Genomic DNA, 18927 nt, shown 5'->3' on the forward strand with positions numbered 1-18927 from the left:
GTCCAAGTGACAACTGGTGGTGAATGGGTGGAATGGTCCTGACTGGAGTGCCCTCTACTGAAGCTCATGGGCACTCCATCTAATGATCGTGACAATAGCGAGATATAACCTAGAATTGCGAGATTTAATGCAAAATAGCGAGATATAAACTAGAATTGTGAGATATAAACTCAGAATTGTGAGATATAAACTATGATTGCGAGATATAAACTAGAATTGCGAGATATAAACTCAGAATTGTGAGATATAAACTATGATTGCGAGATATAATCTAGAATTGCGAGATATAAAATCAGAATTGTGAAATAACTCAAAATTGCAAGATATAAACTCTGATTGAGAGAAAAAAACTAGAATTGCGAGATTTAACTCAGAATTGCGAGATTTAAACTAGAATTGCGAGATATAAACTAGATTTGCGAGATTTAACGCAGAATAGCGAGATATAACCTAGAATTGCAAGATTTAATGCAAAATAGCGAGATATAAACTAGAATTGCGAGATATAAACTCAGAATTGTGAGATATAAACTATGACTGCGAGATATAAACTAGAATTGCATGATATAAAATCAGAATTGTAAAATAACTCAGAATTGCAACATATAAACTATGATTGCGAGATATAAACTAGAATTGCGAGATTTAACTCAGAATTGCGAGATATAAAATAAGAATTGTGAAAAAACTCAGAATTGAGAGATATAAAGTAGAATTGCGAGATATAAACTCAGAATTGCAAAATAACTCAGAATATTGAGATGTAAACTATAATTGCGAGATATAAACTCAGAATTGTGAGATATAAACTATGACTGCGAGATATAAACTAGAATTGCACGATATAAAATCAGAATTGTAAAATAACTCAGAATTGCAAGATATAAACTATGATTGCGAGATATAAACTAGAATTGCAAGATTTAACTCAGAATTGCGAGATATAAAATAAGAATTGTGAAAAAACTCAGAATTGCTAGATATAAATTAGAATTGCAAGATATAAACTCATAATTGCAAAATAACTCAGAATATTGAGATATAAACTAGAATTGCAAGATATAAACTATGATTGCGAGATATAAACTAGAATTGCAAGATTTAACTCAGAATTGCGAGATATAAAATAAGAATTGTGAAAAAACTCAGAATTGCGAGATATAAAATAAGAATTGTGAAAAAACTCAGAATTGCTAGATATAAATTAGAATTGCAAGATATAAACTCATAATTGCAAAATAACTCAGAATATTGAGATATAAACTAGAATTGCAAGATATAAACTATAATTGTGAGATATAAATTATAATTAAAAAAAATAAACTCAGAATTGCAAAATAACTCAGAATTGCAAAATAACTCAGAATATTGAGATATAAACTAGAATTGCAAGATATAAACTATAATTGTGAGATATAAACTATAATTAAAAAAAATAAACTCAGAATTGCAAAATAACTCAGAATTGCAAAATAACTCAGAATATTGAGATATAAACTATAATTGCAAGATATAAACTCAGAATTGCGAGATATAAACTATAATTGAAAAATATAAACTCAGAATTGCAAATTAACTCAGAATATTGAGATATAAACTCAGAATTGCGAGATATATATAATTGAAAAATAACTCAGAATTGTTAGATATAAATTAGAATTGTGAGATATAAACTCAGAACTGAGAGATATAAACTCAGAGTTGTGAGGTAAAAATTCAAAATAATTTGTTGTTGTTGTTGTTTTTATCTAAGAATAGTAAGAATTATCAAAAAAAAAATTACAGTAATCTCTCTTTACCGCAGCTCTAATCGTCCACGAGGGCCCATCCGTTTTCCGTATATTCCACCGCTGGCAGGCCGTCAATCAACAGTGGAAAGTTTTAAACTACGACAAAAAGCAAGACAGTGAGGAGCAGAAGAATAAAGAGGAATGGACGCGTTCGCTGCTCCACCAGAGAGAGCCGGCAGGAGCGGACGTCTCTCCTTCACCATCTTCACTGATGGCTGCTGCTGGGATGCCGACACTCGACGGCATGACAAACACAAACATAACAGCGGCTGCGCAGGACTCCTACCAGACTAATGCTCTCGCTGACGGACCAGCTTTACCAGACCAACACTGTCCCTATAACCTCCTGCATTTACTGAGTCACCTACGGCCACACGAGGCACGAAGCCCTGCCAGTAACATCAGCACAAACACCACTAAACCTAGAGAAGTGGTTATGAGAGTCACTACTGTCTGACTGGAGACCTTATGATGGGACCCTCCAACTCTTTTCAGCACAGAGAAACAATAAGCACAGTGTTGGAACTGTTGGATTATTTATGACTTTTACATTCTGATACTGATGACAAACATGTGGGTTTTTAATTGCAGACGCTGAGATCTTAAAAGCAGGTTGGACTGCTGATGAATTTAAAGGCACAGTTCACCTAAAAATGGACATTGTCATTCTTTAATGTTCTGAACACGTATCATGTCATTTTATTTCCTGTGGAACACAAAAAGAGTATTCATGAAGAATCTTCACACATACAACAACAACTAATTGTGAACAATGTCAAGCTTCTAAAAGCACCATAAAAGTTTTTTTTATTGAGAATTTTTGTTCTACAGCAAAAATAAAAAACTTTGTATCATTGAAAGTTTGGTATCATTGATATGCTATTATACTTTTTCTATTTTATTTTTAGTTAAAGTTTTAGTAGTTTTGTTGTGTTTTTGTCAGCTTTATTATTATTTAGTTTTATTCCATTTTAATTGAAGTTATTTTAGTACTTCAACATATTTTTTAATAATTTTAAAAATATATCTATAAAACATATTTCATTTTAAATTTTTTAAAAATTTCAAGTCAAATTAAATTAAAATTTAAAATGTTGCCTTGGCCACTAACTGAAATAAAATATTTATTTTAAAACTTTATTTTTTTTTCTAGTTTATTCTATGTTTATAAAATAAAACAAAAAAACTGAAATAAAATATATATAAAACATATTTCAGAAAGTTGCCAAGTGGACATTTCTCTCTTTAATTTAGTTTAGCTTGAAGTACTATAGTAACTTAAACTGAAACTTAAATAATAATAAATTAAAAATAAATAGATATTTAAAAAAACTACTAAAAATGACAAAAACACATAACAAGATTACTAAAAATGTAACTTAAATTACAATAAAATAAATAATAATAATATAATTAAATAATACAAATAAAAAACTTTTTCAACATATTTCAAGAAATTATAATATATCTCAATGATACTAAAACAACATCTTATTTTAGTTTTTGGGTGAACTATTCCTTTAAACAAACACTTGTTTTAAAAGGAAATCACAGAAACATCTGAAAACCGAATATGTGCACAATCCATTGAAAAGGCTGATGGGATTTAAATTAAATGATGAATATGTTTACAGTAACGTTACCGATGAGGTCACACAGAGACATCATATGAAGCCCATGACCCATTCACTGTCCATAAATAATGAGTGACAGCTGTCAGTCATCACACAGACAGATGCAGCACAGCTGCTCAATCAGTTGAAAAGCACAAACTCTCTCGCACTTTTTCTCTGTTCCTCTCATGCTTGCTGGTTCTGCATGTTTTCATACTCACAACCTTTGTGACAATATCAATCATCTCAAATCATATGACAGTCCTGCGATCATAGCCCCCTTGAGCATGTAAAGTCAACATGAAAAAAACAAATGAACTCAGTTTATTTTCATAACATACACCTGGTCTAATTTGCACAAAAAATTTGTGCATGTAAAGATTTAAAGGTATAAAGATATATTTTCTCATAATAACGAGATGCTGTCATTAAAACATTTAAAACGTTAAAACTACATATTTTCTTGTGATAACGAGATGCTATGTTGTTAAAACAATATGTTGTAAAACAATTCTTCTCATTAAATCAAATTTTATCATAAAAACATGTTATGCCATTAAAACAATAGATCCTGTCAGAGTCAATAAACCATTTTTTCATTAAAATTACGTAGTTTCTCTGTTATGTTGTTTAAAAAATATTTTTTAACAATAACGAGATGCTCTCATTAAAATGAATATTTCTTGTAATAATTATATGTCATTAAAACTATATATTTTCTCATAATAACAAGTTGTGATTTAAATCATTGTTCGAATTGAGGGGGAGGTGGGGGGGTCCGGGACCCCCTAAAAGCATCAAGGGACCCCCCATAAGGCCCAAAAAAATGACCTTGTGGGGTCCCCTGGTTTTTCATTAAAACTAAAACAGAAACAATATTTGACATAGCCTTATCTATTTTTTTTTATCAAAGTATTGCGCTGCTGTTCTCATAAAAAGCTACTTCAAATTAGATGTGCGTCTGAAAATACGCTCAAGTGCGCCACACGCTGTTTTCTGGAGGAATTTACAGACTGCGGGCGCGACGTCGCTGTGTGTTCGGCTGAAAGAGTGATCCTCCCTCATTATTTTATCTCACGATGACGGTAAGATAATATTTCTTTGTTTTATGATTGTTTGGTACACCTAATTTACTGCTACTGAATAAGTGTCTATCTTATAATCGGACAGTCACTTTTATTATAATCTTGGTCTGTCAATAGTTTTTTTTTTATCTTATGATGCTAGCTCACTATCGGATTGTTAGTTGTAAATTAGCCATCTAACGTAATTCTGAGAATAAAAAAAAGCAAGCATTACACCCATTCTGAATTAAACAATTTTAAATCTAGCAACCTTAAGGCTGCGTGTTCACCAAAACGTTTTTCCCCGCAGCTAGCGTATTTTTTCAGTTATTCTCAATGTGAGCGCCGCATTTTTTTTAAATAGCTAACCAATCAGAGTGCAGGAGGGGCAGGGCAAATTCCACACCAATCAACTGTCACAACTGTTATTTTGTTACAACGACGTGTCAACAAGCGCAACAACAAGAAAATTGGAATAGAAATTAATATTGCTGGTTTCTGAGCATCAAGTCAGAAAAAAAATGATTTACCAAATCAGATACAAGTAACAGTTTAGCGGTTATTCCCCATCATAGCAACCAAAGCGTCTCAACCACTGATCTATAATATAGATAGCCTATATAGATCAGTGGTCTAAACTGAAAAAAAAGCGGTCTCAAGCGCTCACAGCTGGGCGTCAGCATCGTAATCGTATCAAATTCTTTCTATTTTTTACCCTCATGTAGAAACACTATTGTGACAAAACATATATTAAATGTAGTCTCTCATTCACCACTATAGAAGTTTACCCAACTATGTTAACTTCCGCTAGAAAATATTATGAAAGGGTTATGTAACTACATTCAAGATAAATTATTTTTTAATGAAATAAAATGCATACATGTGCACTGTTCAAAGTATATAGATTTTTATTTAATTTTACATATAGTATTAGCCTAATTGTTATTTTTTTTGTTTGTTTGTTTTTGGGGTGGGACGGGAGGGGACCCCCCAAGAGCTTTGACACAGTTCGAGCACTGATTTAAATTATATTATTTTTAGAAATAATGAGATGCTATGTTGTTAAAACACCATTTTTGATATGTCGTTATTACTAAAAAATGTTTTAAAGAGGAAAATATTGTTTTAAAGACATACCATCTCGTTATGTTGCTTTAACAACAAAAATACAGTCTTAACAACATTGCATTTCTTTATTATGAGAAAATATATTATTATAAATAGCAAAAAGTTTTTCATGTTGACTTTAACACCAGGAGGATTGTCCCTTCAATTTATAACAAATACAATTTTGATTAAAAAACAAAACAAAAAAACATTATATTTACCATCTGTTTATGAAGACAGAATTGTCATTTATGGGTGAATTAAAATTTTTTTTTTAAGTCTCTGCTTACTGATGCAGTTTACTCGTTTCACTGTTATATATTTCTATAAAATATATCGACTTTAACATGGTGTGCTGAGATCCATATTTTTGTCATGTTGCAATTTACTGAAATAAAATAAACATATGAAATGACAAAAATCTACAGGAAGCCTTCACGAAAATATTTTTCAGAAGTGTCTAATAAAATTAAATAATGTAAGGCATAAAAACAAATGTTTAGTTTCAGTTGAAGTACTAAAATAACTTAAATTGCGACTGAAAAAAAACCCTAAAATAAATGAAAAGCATTAAATAACAAAATTACTAAAAATCTTAAAAAGGGGGTACAATGGTGTTTCGTGTACTCAGAATTGTTCACAGTGTTAAAGAGATGGATTCTCCTGCTAAACATGGCCAAAGTTTTAAAAAATAATTTAGAAGAATGACTGAGAATTTCTGTGCCGAAAATCTTACTTCCGGGTTAGTACAAGTTTCGGCTGTTTTTCTTTTTCGATCGTGGATCTAATGACGTAGACGAGAACGGAAGTCCTTATATGAGCATTTCTCCCGGAAAAGCGCGCCCGCCCACACACACATTGACCAGAGGAGGAGAGCGAGACCGCGCACATCAACGCGCTTCTAAATCGTTGGCAGCGCTGCATGGGATTTGATCGATAATGCCTCCAAATAAGTGCATTTTGGATGTGAGGGAAAGTTTACCATGTTCGGCTTCCCCAAAACCCAGCGTTACATGAACAGTGGATGCCGTTTGTTTTTCCGGGGCAGTGGAGTGTATCAAGTGCGTTTGTGTGTTCTGGACATTTGAGTGACGAATGTTTTATAAACGAGGCCCAAGTCGACGCTGGATTTGCACATCGTTTGCTATTAAAACACGGAACCGTCCCTGTGATAAAAGACCCCATTCATGTAAGTACAGTTGCATCAGATGTGTGTATTTTGTTGGAAATCAACACATAAGTGAAGATATGTTAATAGAAACAACACGAAACATCAGTATTATAGCTCCACTTACGTCACGCCTCCAGGAGCTCGGCTTTTTCCGGAGAGAATCGGAAAGCTGTATTTTCTTTTATAAATATGATAAAACTAAACTACTCTACTCTATAGGTACTCACGATTAACATGAGATTAGGTGTTACGTACCCTTTAAAGACCAAAATGGAAGAATATATTTTTATATATTTATTTTAAAAAGTATATTTATATGTGTATATGATTCATGCAAATGAAACCGCTCTGATTGGTGGATCTCACCTGAGGATTATGGGTAGGCTTGTGGCATCTACAGAAGCATATCCTCGCTATAAATATATTACTGTTAAAAATCAAAGTCTTTCTGGAAAAACCGTGATTTTACCTCCGTAACAGAAGTGAAGTATTGTGCTCCACTGACACACACTCATCTGAAATACACTGTGATCAGAAAAGCATGCAATTCATTCCTCTCGTCTGCCTGTTTCCTTTTATCTTCTCTCTCATTACTAGAGGTGGAAAGGGGAAAGAGCTAGATTGCTTCCCGGCTTCTGTTTGAAGTCTGAAATGACAGTCATTTACAGACTGATGCAGTTTTTCAATCAGGAAACATCAGAACAGAGCGTCAGCTTCACACAGACCCGTCTGAAAACATCCGAGTTTTAATGGTTTATTAGACAATATTTGGTCGAGATACAACTATTTGAAAATCTGGAATCTGAGGGTGCAAAAAAATCTAAATAGCCTACTAAGAAAATTGCCTTTAAAGTTGTCCAAATGAAATTTTTTTTATGTATTTGTGATAGGAAATTTGCTAAATATCTTCATGGAACATGATATTTATTTAATATCTTAAAAGAAAAATTTATAATTTTGACCCATACAATGTTTTTTTTTGGCTATTGCTACAAATATACCCCTTCTTTTTTCCTCGACGGTCACAAGTTATTGCATAATGATAGTAAACTGTTTTAGTGAGTTTCTAGCGTATTTCACTCCCAACTCTCTCCTCAGAAAATCGTTTATATTCAAATGTGATAAGCAGCATGATTTTGTCAATATCACAAAATAAACATGATTCTCATTACTAAAGTAAAGAGCTGAAAAATGAAATGTATATAAAACACACGTTTTCAAATATATAATGATAATAGAAATTCATAATATAAGATATATATGATATTAATGTGTGTCTATATAAATATTCAACAGAACAGATATGTTGTCAGATCTGTGATAAATAGTTTTTGTTGCTCTGTTGTCGATTAGGATAAAAGTAATGGCTAAATGCATGAACGTAAATGTTACATGTTTTGTATTTTAAAAATAAATATATAATAAAATAGATTTAAGTGGTTTTAAAAAATAACATAGAAAATGTAATACAGTAAATGAAAATCACCATTGGGAATAATGGGCATTACAAAAAAAAAACAACAACAAAAAAACCCTTGATATGTGACAGTAATAAAATATATATAGTAAAATATCTAAAAAACAATATATATGCATTTAAAATTAATTCAAAATATTAGTGGTTCTAAAAATTGTACATTAATACATTTACATATGTTTTTTTCAGTAATTACAGAAATAATGACCAAAAACCTCAATATATGACAGCAATTAAATTGTTTTGGGATTAACAATAAATAAAAAATCTAAATGTCTCTAAAAATATATTACATAATATATATATATATATATATATATATATATATATATATATATATATATATATATATATATATATATATAATGTGATCTAAATGCATTGCATTGCAGTAATAAAAATCTAATGTTTTCTAAAAAATAAAATATTGCATACAAAATTTTAAATCTTATCTGTTGAAAAATTAGCAAATAATAAACAAACAAATAAATGTAAAACATTAACTATTTTATTAGTTAAAAAAAGTTTGATATGAATGAAAACCATATTTTGCATTAAAAATAAATTTTTAATGGGAAAAAATATATCTTAAGGTTAATAAAAAAGGGCAATATAAAGAATAAAAATGTATGACTTTATTATTATTATTATTTTGATTTTGGGGTGAAATGTGATGAAATGTGGTGATTCGCCTCATCACTGTTCTCATTCATCAGTAATATCTTTGTGTCTTAATTATATTGACCCCTTCACGTCTCGTCTCTTCAGAACACGGTTGTTTTAAGCAGGTTTCTGGGAGCCTGGAGTCAGTGGCGTGAAACTGCAGCATGTGCGTTGTGTGTCCTCAGCAAACTGAGATCATCAGCCCTGAATCACACGCCACAATTGATCAAACCCTCAATGGCTGACAAACAAAAGCAGGTTATATGAGTGTGGATAATGAAGGTGAGCTCCCTCACAGCGGAGTAAAGACTCATCTTTCAAACTGTTCACTTCAATCAACTGGTCGAAAAAGTCAATGACGTGGCATTTAATATGCTCTAAATATAATAATGATAAAATAGGCACATATACTGATCTGCTGCTCCAATGGGGAAACTGGACTGAAAATGAAAATCACAACTGGAAATAATGGAATTTAAAAAACAGTTTCAATAATGAAAATCTTTTCTTTTCTTTTCTTTTTTTTGCATTAAAAATCTATAAAGAATTTGTCCTTAAATTTAGTATACAAATAAATATAAATGCATATTGGTTATAATGGGAATTATGGGGCGAACTTTGGATGAAAATAATTTATATTCATAATAACCATTGAGAATAATAGGAATTTAAAAAAAAAATCTAATCAAAATAATGGGAAATAATAATAATAAAAAAACTAAGAGTAACGAAAATCATATATTTTGGACTAAAAATGTATAAAAAATCTTAATGGTTCTAAAAAATACTAGTATATATTAGACAAACAGATATAAATGTAATGTAAATGTATTGCAGTAATGAGAATCACCATTAAGAATAATGGGAATTAGAAAAACGAAAGATGTTAATAATTAATTTGTAGTACGGTAGGTTTTTGTTCTCTCATGAGTTGAATTTAGTTTTCTTTCACAGAAAAAACACCAAATCAAAGACTGAAATCACAAATATGAGATTGGAAATGTACCCACTCTCAGGTCATCCAAGAGTAGGATGCATTTGTTTCTTCATCAGATTTGGGAGAAATGTAGCATTGCATCACTTGCTCACCATTGAAGTGAATGGGTGCCGTCAGAATGAGAGTCCAAACAGCTGATAAAAACATCAGAATAATCCACAGCACTCCAGTCCATCAGTTAAAGGGGTGGTTCGGGATTTTTGACATCGGACCTCATTTTTAGGTCAGCCTGGTTGTTATTCATCAGTGGAGACATTTTTTAAAAAAATTATCCAGTCCTTATATTTGGATAGTTGGCCGATGCTAGGCTAGCGCGAGTCAATGGGTATATGTTAGCCAGCCATTAAAAACCGTTTTACCCGCTCCACAGTGCACCAAACGCAAATCAATTATAACACTAGACTATCGATGCAAATGTCCGTTGAGAGAATAATGTTAGAAATCAAACTTACCTTTCATCTCAATGATCCTAAAGGAACTAGTTTCTCAGCCGCTGCGGAATTTTACTCTGCTCTGGTTAGTAATGCGGCAAAAAGTAAACACAGAACAGAAGCGCACTACAGTCGTTACATCCAGCTAACGTTAGCTAGCATTCCTCAGCGATATCAAAGTCATAGTCCTTTTAAACTGTCTCTGGCGATATTCAAACAAATTAGGTTCGTTGAATACACATTCATCGTCTTCATCCTCTTCAAAGTCTGACACTTTGTCATCATGGCTTTCAGACGTCGCCATAGTCTTTATAGATAACGTTACTCTGCTTATGTGATGTTAGTGATAATCAGTGTGCCAGCGGCAGGTAAATACACTTGCGTCATGTGTGGACCGGCTCACTCGGTTGCCTAGGTAATCAATATCACTCCGCTGCTGCTGTCGTCGACAAGGCTTATGATTACAGGGAACAAATTATAACTAATGCAATGTGATGAAAGGTAAGTTTGATTTCTAACATTATTCTATCAACGGACATTTGCATCGATAGTCTAGTGTTATAATTGATTTGCGTTTGGTGCACTGTGGAGCGGGTAAAACGGTTTTTAATGGCTGGCTAACATATACCCATTGACTCGCGCTAGCCTAGCATCGGCTATCTATCCAAATATAAAGACTGGATAATGTAAAAAAAAAAAAATGTCTCCACTGATGAATAACAACCAGGCTGACTTAAAAATGAGGTCCGATGTCAAAAATCCCGAACCACCCCTTTAACATCTGGAGATTTCAAAAACATAAAAAAATAATACCAACCCCAAGCTTTTGAACAGTAGAGTAAATACAGAATATACTTTAATATCACCATAATAATTTGAGTGACAAATTGACACGAATATAAGTGTCACGTTTGATCAGTTACTGATAAATATTCTTAATTTCAGATTATTTAACTTTTTTCGAAGCCCTAATACTTTGCTTGTTTCCAGGTTGAAATGAAGATCATTTTAGATGCCCTCAGACTTTTTGTCACTATAGTATGTATTTAAACATCACAATATTATGAGGAAAACAAGGTACAACACATCAGTACAATATGCTGAAATGTACACATATTGACGTTTTTCTACTTGATTTCATCATACGGACCACACCGCCCTAAATCACACAATTTGTTATCAGTAGCTTCCTGCTTTGTCCTATCAGGGATCTCACACTCTTTTGAACTTGTAAAGCTATTTCATAAATATTGCACTCACAAAGCTTAGTATTACTATATCTTATAGTCACTATAGAAAGTGACTAATATTTCAAGGTTTACATGACCTTAAGATAAAATGCACATGTTTGGAAAGAGAGTCATCTACTGGAGAGCATCTTACCACTTCCTGTTTCGAGAAGCCAAGCACAGAAAAACACTTCCTATCAGTCTTAGATTTCATCTGGTCCTCATCCACCTTAGAAAACGGCACGATGTCGCTTCTGTAACAGAAAGCTGTAAGAAAAATCATAAAGTTATTGACTTTTAAGTCACATTTATTTACATGGCAGTTTATACAATATAGACTCAGCCAAAACACCTAATAGAACATATTTCTATTAATATTTTAAATTTTATATATATATATATATATATATATATATATATATATATATATATTTATTTATAGAATAAATGTTTATAAAAATATTTTTAATTGTTACATATATATATATATTTACAATGTTTTTACTTAAAAATAACATTTAATTATTTTTTATTATTCAAATAAAATATTTTATTATATGTGCACATATTTATAGACTAATATATTTTTATAGACTAAATTCATAGACTAAAGAGATTTTTTAATGCAGATCAGGGTCTTTGGACTGCTATATCAAAAGAGGAAGAGGGAAAAAGGAAATAATAATAATAATAAAAAATAAATAAATTGAGGAATATCATCATTTTTTTTATTTAATTTAATTTTTTTTTATATATTACAACGTATTTTTTCAGTCATCTGTGAAAATCAATGCAAAGAGTGTTCAACGTGTTTTGTAGATCACAACAGACACACAAACCAGATGTTAATACAGAAATATTAATTTTATTGTCTCTTTTGAGCATCACTGCAAAATAAAAATGCGATTTAAACGATTAAATAAAACAGAAACAAAGAAAAAAATTCAAACACTTGTGAAAATGTAACAGATTTCTTATAATGCATATGATATGCAATGATTTAAAATGTTCTTTGCACTGGTTATGAAAATAATATTTGGGATCATTGTCAGACACCACACACGCATATGTCCCTTTAATGTTTGTTTATTGACTTCTCTAGGGTTTCTCATCTGTAAAACTACTCGGAGAATATGCACGGCTTCTCACAACCTCACAAAGAATCTCAGTTTATTTGCATATATTTATATATGGCTTAATTTTACAGGGTTTATGAAAAGACTTTACTCCCAACCTCTTTCCTTAACCCATCTGCTTTACAGAAAAACTTTTTTGATAAAAATAAAACATGCACACTGTTAAAATAAATACATAATATTTTATGTAAATATTCAATGTCTGACATACAAATGCTGTTAAAAAACAACAACTTTATTGGTAAAAAAAGAGACTCAAAATGTAACACAAAATAAAAGCTTGGCCCAGGATCTAAAATTTATACTCAAACAAATACAGTGAGAAAACAGGACCGATAACACCGCCCTGCATCATATCTGCTGAATGAATCTGAATCTGATGAATTTGTAGCATTTTTGCTTTTGACAAACATTTGTAAGGTGAAGAAGTCTCATGTTCTCCCTTAATTAACAGTAACAAAAAAACTGCCACAAAGACATGATTCCCATCTTCCTCGGAGCCAATGTACAACTATTTGTTCAGTTCTCAAGTCATTTCCACACATTGTTTTAAATCTAATCCTGATTTCAAGGCGAGAATCAGAGCCAGAGAGAGAAGAAAATCCAAACAAGATTGAGATGTTTCCTGCTAGTGGTCCACCGATATATCGGCCGATATTTGGCATTTTTCAAACATCGGCATCGGCCAATAAGTTTTTCTACTTGACCAATGTGTTCGAGGCGGGACTTTTATTTTGACGGCGCGCACACAGTGCTCACTCTCTCTCTTGTTCGTCGTCTTCTTAATCATTTCTGTCTAATGCGGATAGAACTCTGTCTAATAATCCGATAGAACGGTTAAACAAAGGAATTAATGTATACAGAAAACATAACGTTTGACAGTCAGTCCGTGTGAATTGAATGCTTTAAAATTTAAACTCGTGATTTCAAATTGTGCAGTGCTTTATGCATTTACCCACTGTCATATTCATGTAATTTTCACTGTGTGCTGTATGTAAAATGAGGGTTACCATTGCTTTATTTTTTTTTTACAAACTTCACAGAATACTGAGTGAGCTGTTGGTTACGGTGTTTACTTCCTTTTTAATTATATTTGTATTATTTATTTGTGAAAAATACTGTTATTGTATAAGTATGTTTTTTTTTTACACATTTACTTTTTAATACTCTGTCAAATGATTTCAAATTTCTTAAATATTAATAATAATTGTACAAAATGATATCGGCAGGAGAGGAAGTGTTATTATGGATTAGGGTTTAAAGCGACGGTTTAAAGTTAAAAGTGTCTTAATGCTGGATTTGTTTCAGCTGTTGTCTTCTCCAGATGTTAAGCGATGGACTGGAGTGCTGTGGATTATTGTGATTTTTTTTATCAGCTCTTTGGACTCTCGTTCTGACGGCACCCATTCACTGCAGAGCATCCATTGGTGCAATGCTACATTTCTCAGATTCAGATTTGATCATTTTAATTAGTGCATTAAAACCTGATACACACAAAACACAAAATGCAGTATTTTTTTTTTATCTCAGCACCAACAAATCAGCTAATACTAGGCATTTTTGCCGATTTGGCAGAAGATGCAGGAAGTCTCAGATGATTTCTATATTCACACCGAGGACATCTGCAGCGACTTTCCCCCCAGACTCCCAGAAAGTGTGTCCGAGTCCAGCAGCTCGACTACGCTGTACGGAGAACAGTCCTCCAGTCCGAGCTTCCCACAAGCCCATCCGCAGAAACCCTTCTCCAGATCCCTGACCGACAGCCACCACTCGCTGAAGGCCCAGGACACCTGCACCACGGCCGAGTACAAGCCCAGCGACAGCGCCAGAGCCACGATGAGCCCGGGGTAGAAGATGATGAGGAAGGGGCACACCGTGATCTTATGGCAGAACGTCCGCTCCTCGTTGTACACCAGGAATATATTGTACCAAGTGAGAGTACCGTAGTAAAACGAGGTGATGAAGGACAGGACAAAGACGAAGGGAGCGCAGGAGAGGCTCCACAGGACGACGTGGGGTCCCTGAGACAGACCGAAACCATACGAGCGTCTCGATCCCTCGCGAGCGTCGCATTCGGCATCCAGACGCTCCTTTGACCTGGCCATCTCCTGCAGCTCTCGCTCGGTGAGCGTGACGTGGATGTCCACCATCTGACCTTTCTTCTTTCCGCGTGTGATGGTCCCCGTGAGCGTCACATAGCGGCTGTCTGGAGGCAAGACCCAACCTGATGAAGCCAAGACATTTCATTTAGGATGAGACCGAATCATGAGTGCTGTGGGCTTTGAATGCATTCCTTACTACTGATGACACCAACTTTGTCAACATTGAACGGATTAATGTCATTATTTTTTCCCGCTGTGTCAAGTTGCTTTTTTATTCTGTGTTTGGTATTCTGCTTGTTGTGTGTTACTTCTACCACAAGGAGTTGCACTGAATTTCGTTATACAGCTGTGCAATGACAATAAAGGCCTTCTGATTCTAAACATTTATTTTCCATCAGGAGTTGCATTCATTTTTGGCCAAGATCTTGTATTTAAAAATTGTTTTGTTTCTTTGTTTTGTTGCATATTATATATTAATCACTGTAATAACAATTCGATCCTCAGTATTTGCTGTGTATATTGTTTATTGATTTAAATCAGACTTATTTTTGTGAGCTTACGTAACTTACGGTGATATTTTGTTTTATAATGCCAAGACATTGCTAGGAGGCTTATGTGTCCAAATCTTTTTCTTACTAGATTGCATGAGATTGCATGCTTCACCTTCACTGCTGGGGTTGTTCAGAAACGTAGCTCCCTGTTCAGAGTTCCTCTCTCCACCCTCGCCTCCATGGTCTTCTTCACCAGCGGCTCTCTCTGGATCCGAGCGGTAGACGATGATGGACTCCGGCCGCTGTTCGTGATTTCTCCTCTTCCTTCGAGTGCTGGTGCCGCTGCTTCCTTCATCCACCTGCCTCTCGGGGACCTCTGACCTTACAGACTCCACCTGCTCCATGTTAATGTCTCACGAGATTTGGGAGGAGCTACAACTTCAGAGAGACTAGAGAAGGCTATTTACTCCATCCAAACATGATAAGCCTGTGAGAATGAGAGAGAAACATGATTTTTGGCATGCATTCAATGAAACAGGAAAATAAGGAAAACATGACATTAAGCACATAAATGAATACAAGAGAATATATAAGAGTTTATTAATTATGAAGCAAGATAAAAAATACCTCAGCAACAACAGCGGATGTGTCTCAGTTTTTTCATTAACTAAAACTATTAAAATTATTTTGATTCAAATGAGGCTTAAAAAAATGAATAAAAATAAAAATATTAGTTGAAAAAACAACAACTAAAATTAGAATACATTTTAAAAGTTTAGGTTGAAGTTCTTAAATTACGAAAACATAAATAAATTAAAGCTAGATAGAAATATTAAAACAAATATAAATGACAAAATCACACAAAAAATTTAAATATTTTGGAATTAGAAAAGTTTAGGTTAAAGTTAACATTACTGAAACTGAAACAAAACTAAATTTAAGCTAAATAGAAAAATAAAAAGAATTAATGAAAACAAATGTCTAAAGAAAATAACAAAAGTACATAAAATTACTAATTAGAAATGTTGACAACCAACTGGAATAAAATAAGTTTAGGTTGAAGTACTAAAAGGAGTAAAACTAAAATAAAGATTAAAGCAAAATATATTTAAAAAAAAAACTAATAAGACTTACAACAACAAAAAATTACTAATGCACACAACAATAAAACAAATCAAAATGAGCACATAACAAAACTACTAAAATATAAACTGAGAATTAAACGAAATCTGAAAATATAAAAATACAAGCTAATTTAAAATATATATATACAAAAATACAAAAGTATATAAAATATTCAAATAACACTGACATGAACAATAGCTTTTGTTTAGCCAACAACACCCTTCCTTCCTTCCGTCCATCCAGCTGTATTGTCCGAGAAACAAAGACATGCAGAAGACACATGAGTAGAGCTAATGAGAAGAGAGTGTTTTAATAAAACAGCATCTGAAACTGAAGGGTAAGATAATTAAGAATCAGTGCTCGGTAAAGCTTGAGCTCCAGGCGGAGGCTGTTTTCCTCTCAGCTGGGTTTAATCACACCCAAATCAGGCTCTACTGTGACAAACGTCTTATTCGCAACATCCAGAGGCTCCAGCTTCATTCATAACTGTATTCTTACCTGTAAGATACAAATACACGAAAGAACAGCGGTGAAAACTCGCGATGAAACGCCCAACAGCAGATGCGCCTGGGCCACAGTGACCGCAAGCTCCGCCCACTGGTCTCGTCCAATCAGATGACGATCAATCTAAGCCCCTCCCCCAGTTAAAGCAACGTCACAGCGTCTGTGAATGATGGCATCAACATTTTACTCTAAATATTAACTGAGATTTTAAAATAATTATTTTAATAATTAAGTATCACATTAGCATGTTCACAGCTGTCTGATTAATGGTTGGTTAATGGTCACATGACATGCAGGGAATATATGTATATATATTTTTAATGCGCGTTTTTATCTTTTTTTGATGTTATTTTAAATTATTAATTATTAGCTTTTTTATTAAATTTGCAAACCCCCTGCAGTTTTAACCCCAGTTTGGGAAACCTTGATGTAATAAAATGTTGAATGCACTTAACAACGTTTTCTTTTTCTATCAATATGATATAAGATTATCCTATTTAAATCAAGGTGGTAAACGAGTTTGGTGAAAAGTAATCAAAAAGTCTTCTGATTGTATAATCTGTATTCAAACATTTATATGTGAAAATGTGTAGTGTAATGGATTACGTTACTGACTGTAATATTTGTAATTTCATATTTGTCAATAATCATTTGTGACCCTGGACCACAAAACCAGTCTTATGTGTAAATTTTTAAAAATTGACATTTATACATCTTCTGAAAGCTGAATAAATAAGATTTCCATTGATGTATGGTTTGTTAGGATCGGAGACACAGCTATTTCAAAATCTGAGGGTGCAAAAAAAAATCTAAATATTGAGAAAATCATCTTTAAAGTTGTCCAAATTCATTCTTAGCAATACATATTACTAATCAAAAATGCAATCAAAAATTTTGATGTATTTACCAAATATCTTCATGGAACATGATCTTTACTTAATGATCTTTACTTAATATCCTAATGATTTTCGGCATAAAAGAAAAATCTATAATTTTGACCGATACAATTTTTGGCTGTTGCTACAAATATACCCCAGAGACTTAAGACTGGTTTTGTGCTCCAGGGTTACTTTTTATCATGATTATTATAAAAAGTGTAGTATATATAATCAAGTAAACATAAGTTGCTTGAGTCCAATAACTGTTTATCTTAAAATGATACTACTAATACTTACATTACTTCTTATAAATCAGTAAAGATTTCACAACAAAAAGACACGTGACGCACAAGCTTTTTACAATTAAATTTGTTTGTGCCAAACAAGTATAATTAATCAGACAGCAGTATGCATGTAGTAGATGGAGTGCAACAGGTTTTTCAGCAATCAGAACTTATAGGCCTTAGAAATTCACTTGTCAAATAAAAAATACAGTAGGTTTATAGGGTTAAAGATGCATGGTATTTGAAGGAAAGTCTTCCAGGAGAGAATGGAGAGCTACAGGAACGTGTTTCAGAAGTGTAAGGATTGATACTGTCAGAACTCACCGGCTCAAAAACTGCTGAAGATTCAAGCTGAGAAAGAGAAAAGTGAGAGGAGAATCAGAGCAACGGAAGAACAAATACTGGACAAAGAGAGAGAACTGATTCTTTTTCCAAGTGCATCCAAAAAACAACACAATATTAATGTTTAAGTGCACTATTAATACAGATCATTACTCCAGTCTGTCACGTGATCCTTTGGAAATCATTCTAATATGCTGATTTGCTGCTCAATTCTTATCAATTACTATTGGTGCTCAAGTATTAATAATGATTATTATCAATGTGCCGCTTAATATTTTTATGGAAACCATTTTCAGAATTCTTTGATGAACAGAAAGTTCAAAAGAACAGCATCTATTTGAAAACTATAACTGTCGGTTCTGTCACTTTTGATCAGTCCTTGCTGAAAAGGAATAATCATTTATTTTCCTTTTTTGTTTTTTTGTTAAAATCTCACTTACCCCAACTTTTGACTGGTAGTGTTTCCACAAAAATATCTGTCAGCACAACTGTTTTCAACATTGATAATAATAATAAATGTTTC

At 32.8% G+C, this 18927-nt stretch overlaps 2 protein-coding genes and 1 long non-coding RNA gene across 8 annotated transcripts in view; 1 reads left to right on the forward strand and 2 right to left on the reverse strand.

The window, feature by feature from the left end:
* LOC132153218 (E3 ubiquitin-protein ligase MARCHF4-like) overlaps nt 1–2656 on the forward strand; it is a 25897-nt gene extending 23241 nt beyond the window's left edge. For 2 of the 4 annotated variants that reach the window (XM_059562567.1, XM_059562568.1), the window contains one exon: nt 1805–2656. In XM_059562567.1, coding sequence (XP_059418550.1) covers nt 1805–2247 — 443 coding nt within the window. In that variant the 3' untranslated portion in view covers nt 2248–2656. The remainder of the gene's footprint in view (nt 1–1804) is intronic. The other 2 variants (XM_059562569.1, XM_059562570.1) reach the window with 1 other exon arrangement.
* A 9731-nt stretch (nt 2657–12387) lies between these two features.
* Nucleotides 12388–13778, reverse strand: LOC132152536 (uncharacterized). Its single transcript, XR_009436547.1, has 2 exons — nt 13288–13778; nt 12388–13024 (listed from the first exon to the last, which is right to left on the reverse strand). It is a non-coding gene; the product is annotated as an uncharacterized LOC132152536 (long non-coding RNA).
* A 485-nt stretch (nt 13779–14263) lies between these two features.
* Nucleotides 14264–18529, reverse strand: LOC132153219 (transmembrane protein 169-like). Of its 3 annotated transcripts, XM_059562573.1 has the most exons (5): nt 18387–18529; nt 16895–17060; nt 16584–16686; nt 15444–15758; nt 14264–14902 (listed from the first exon to the last, which is right to left on the reverse strand). In XM_059562573.1, exons 4-5 carry the CDS (start codon nt 15673–15675, stop codon nt 14286–14288), a joined length of 849 nt encoding a protein of 282 aa, XP_059418556.1. In that variant the 5' UTR covers nt 15676–15758; nt 16584–16686; nt 16895–17060; nt 18387–18529; the 3' UTR covers nt 14264–14285. The 3 variants fall into 3 exon arrangements, with proteins under 3 accessions (XP_059418556.1, XP_059418555.1, XP_059418554.1); XM_059562572.1 differs by lacking the exon at nt 16584–16686; XM_059562571.1 differs by having other exon boundaries at nt 16584–17060.
* Nucleotides 18530–18927: the final 398 nt, after the last annotated feature.

Source organism: Carassius carassius, chromosome 11 (genome assembly GCF_963082965.1).
Source record: "Carassius carassius chromosome 11, fCarCar2.1, whole genome shotgun sequence".
NCBI lineage: Eukaryota > Metazoa > Chordata > Actinopteri > Cypriniformes > Cyprinidae > Carassius > Carassius carassius.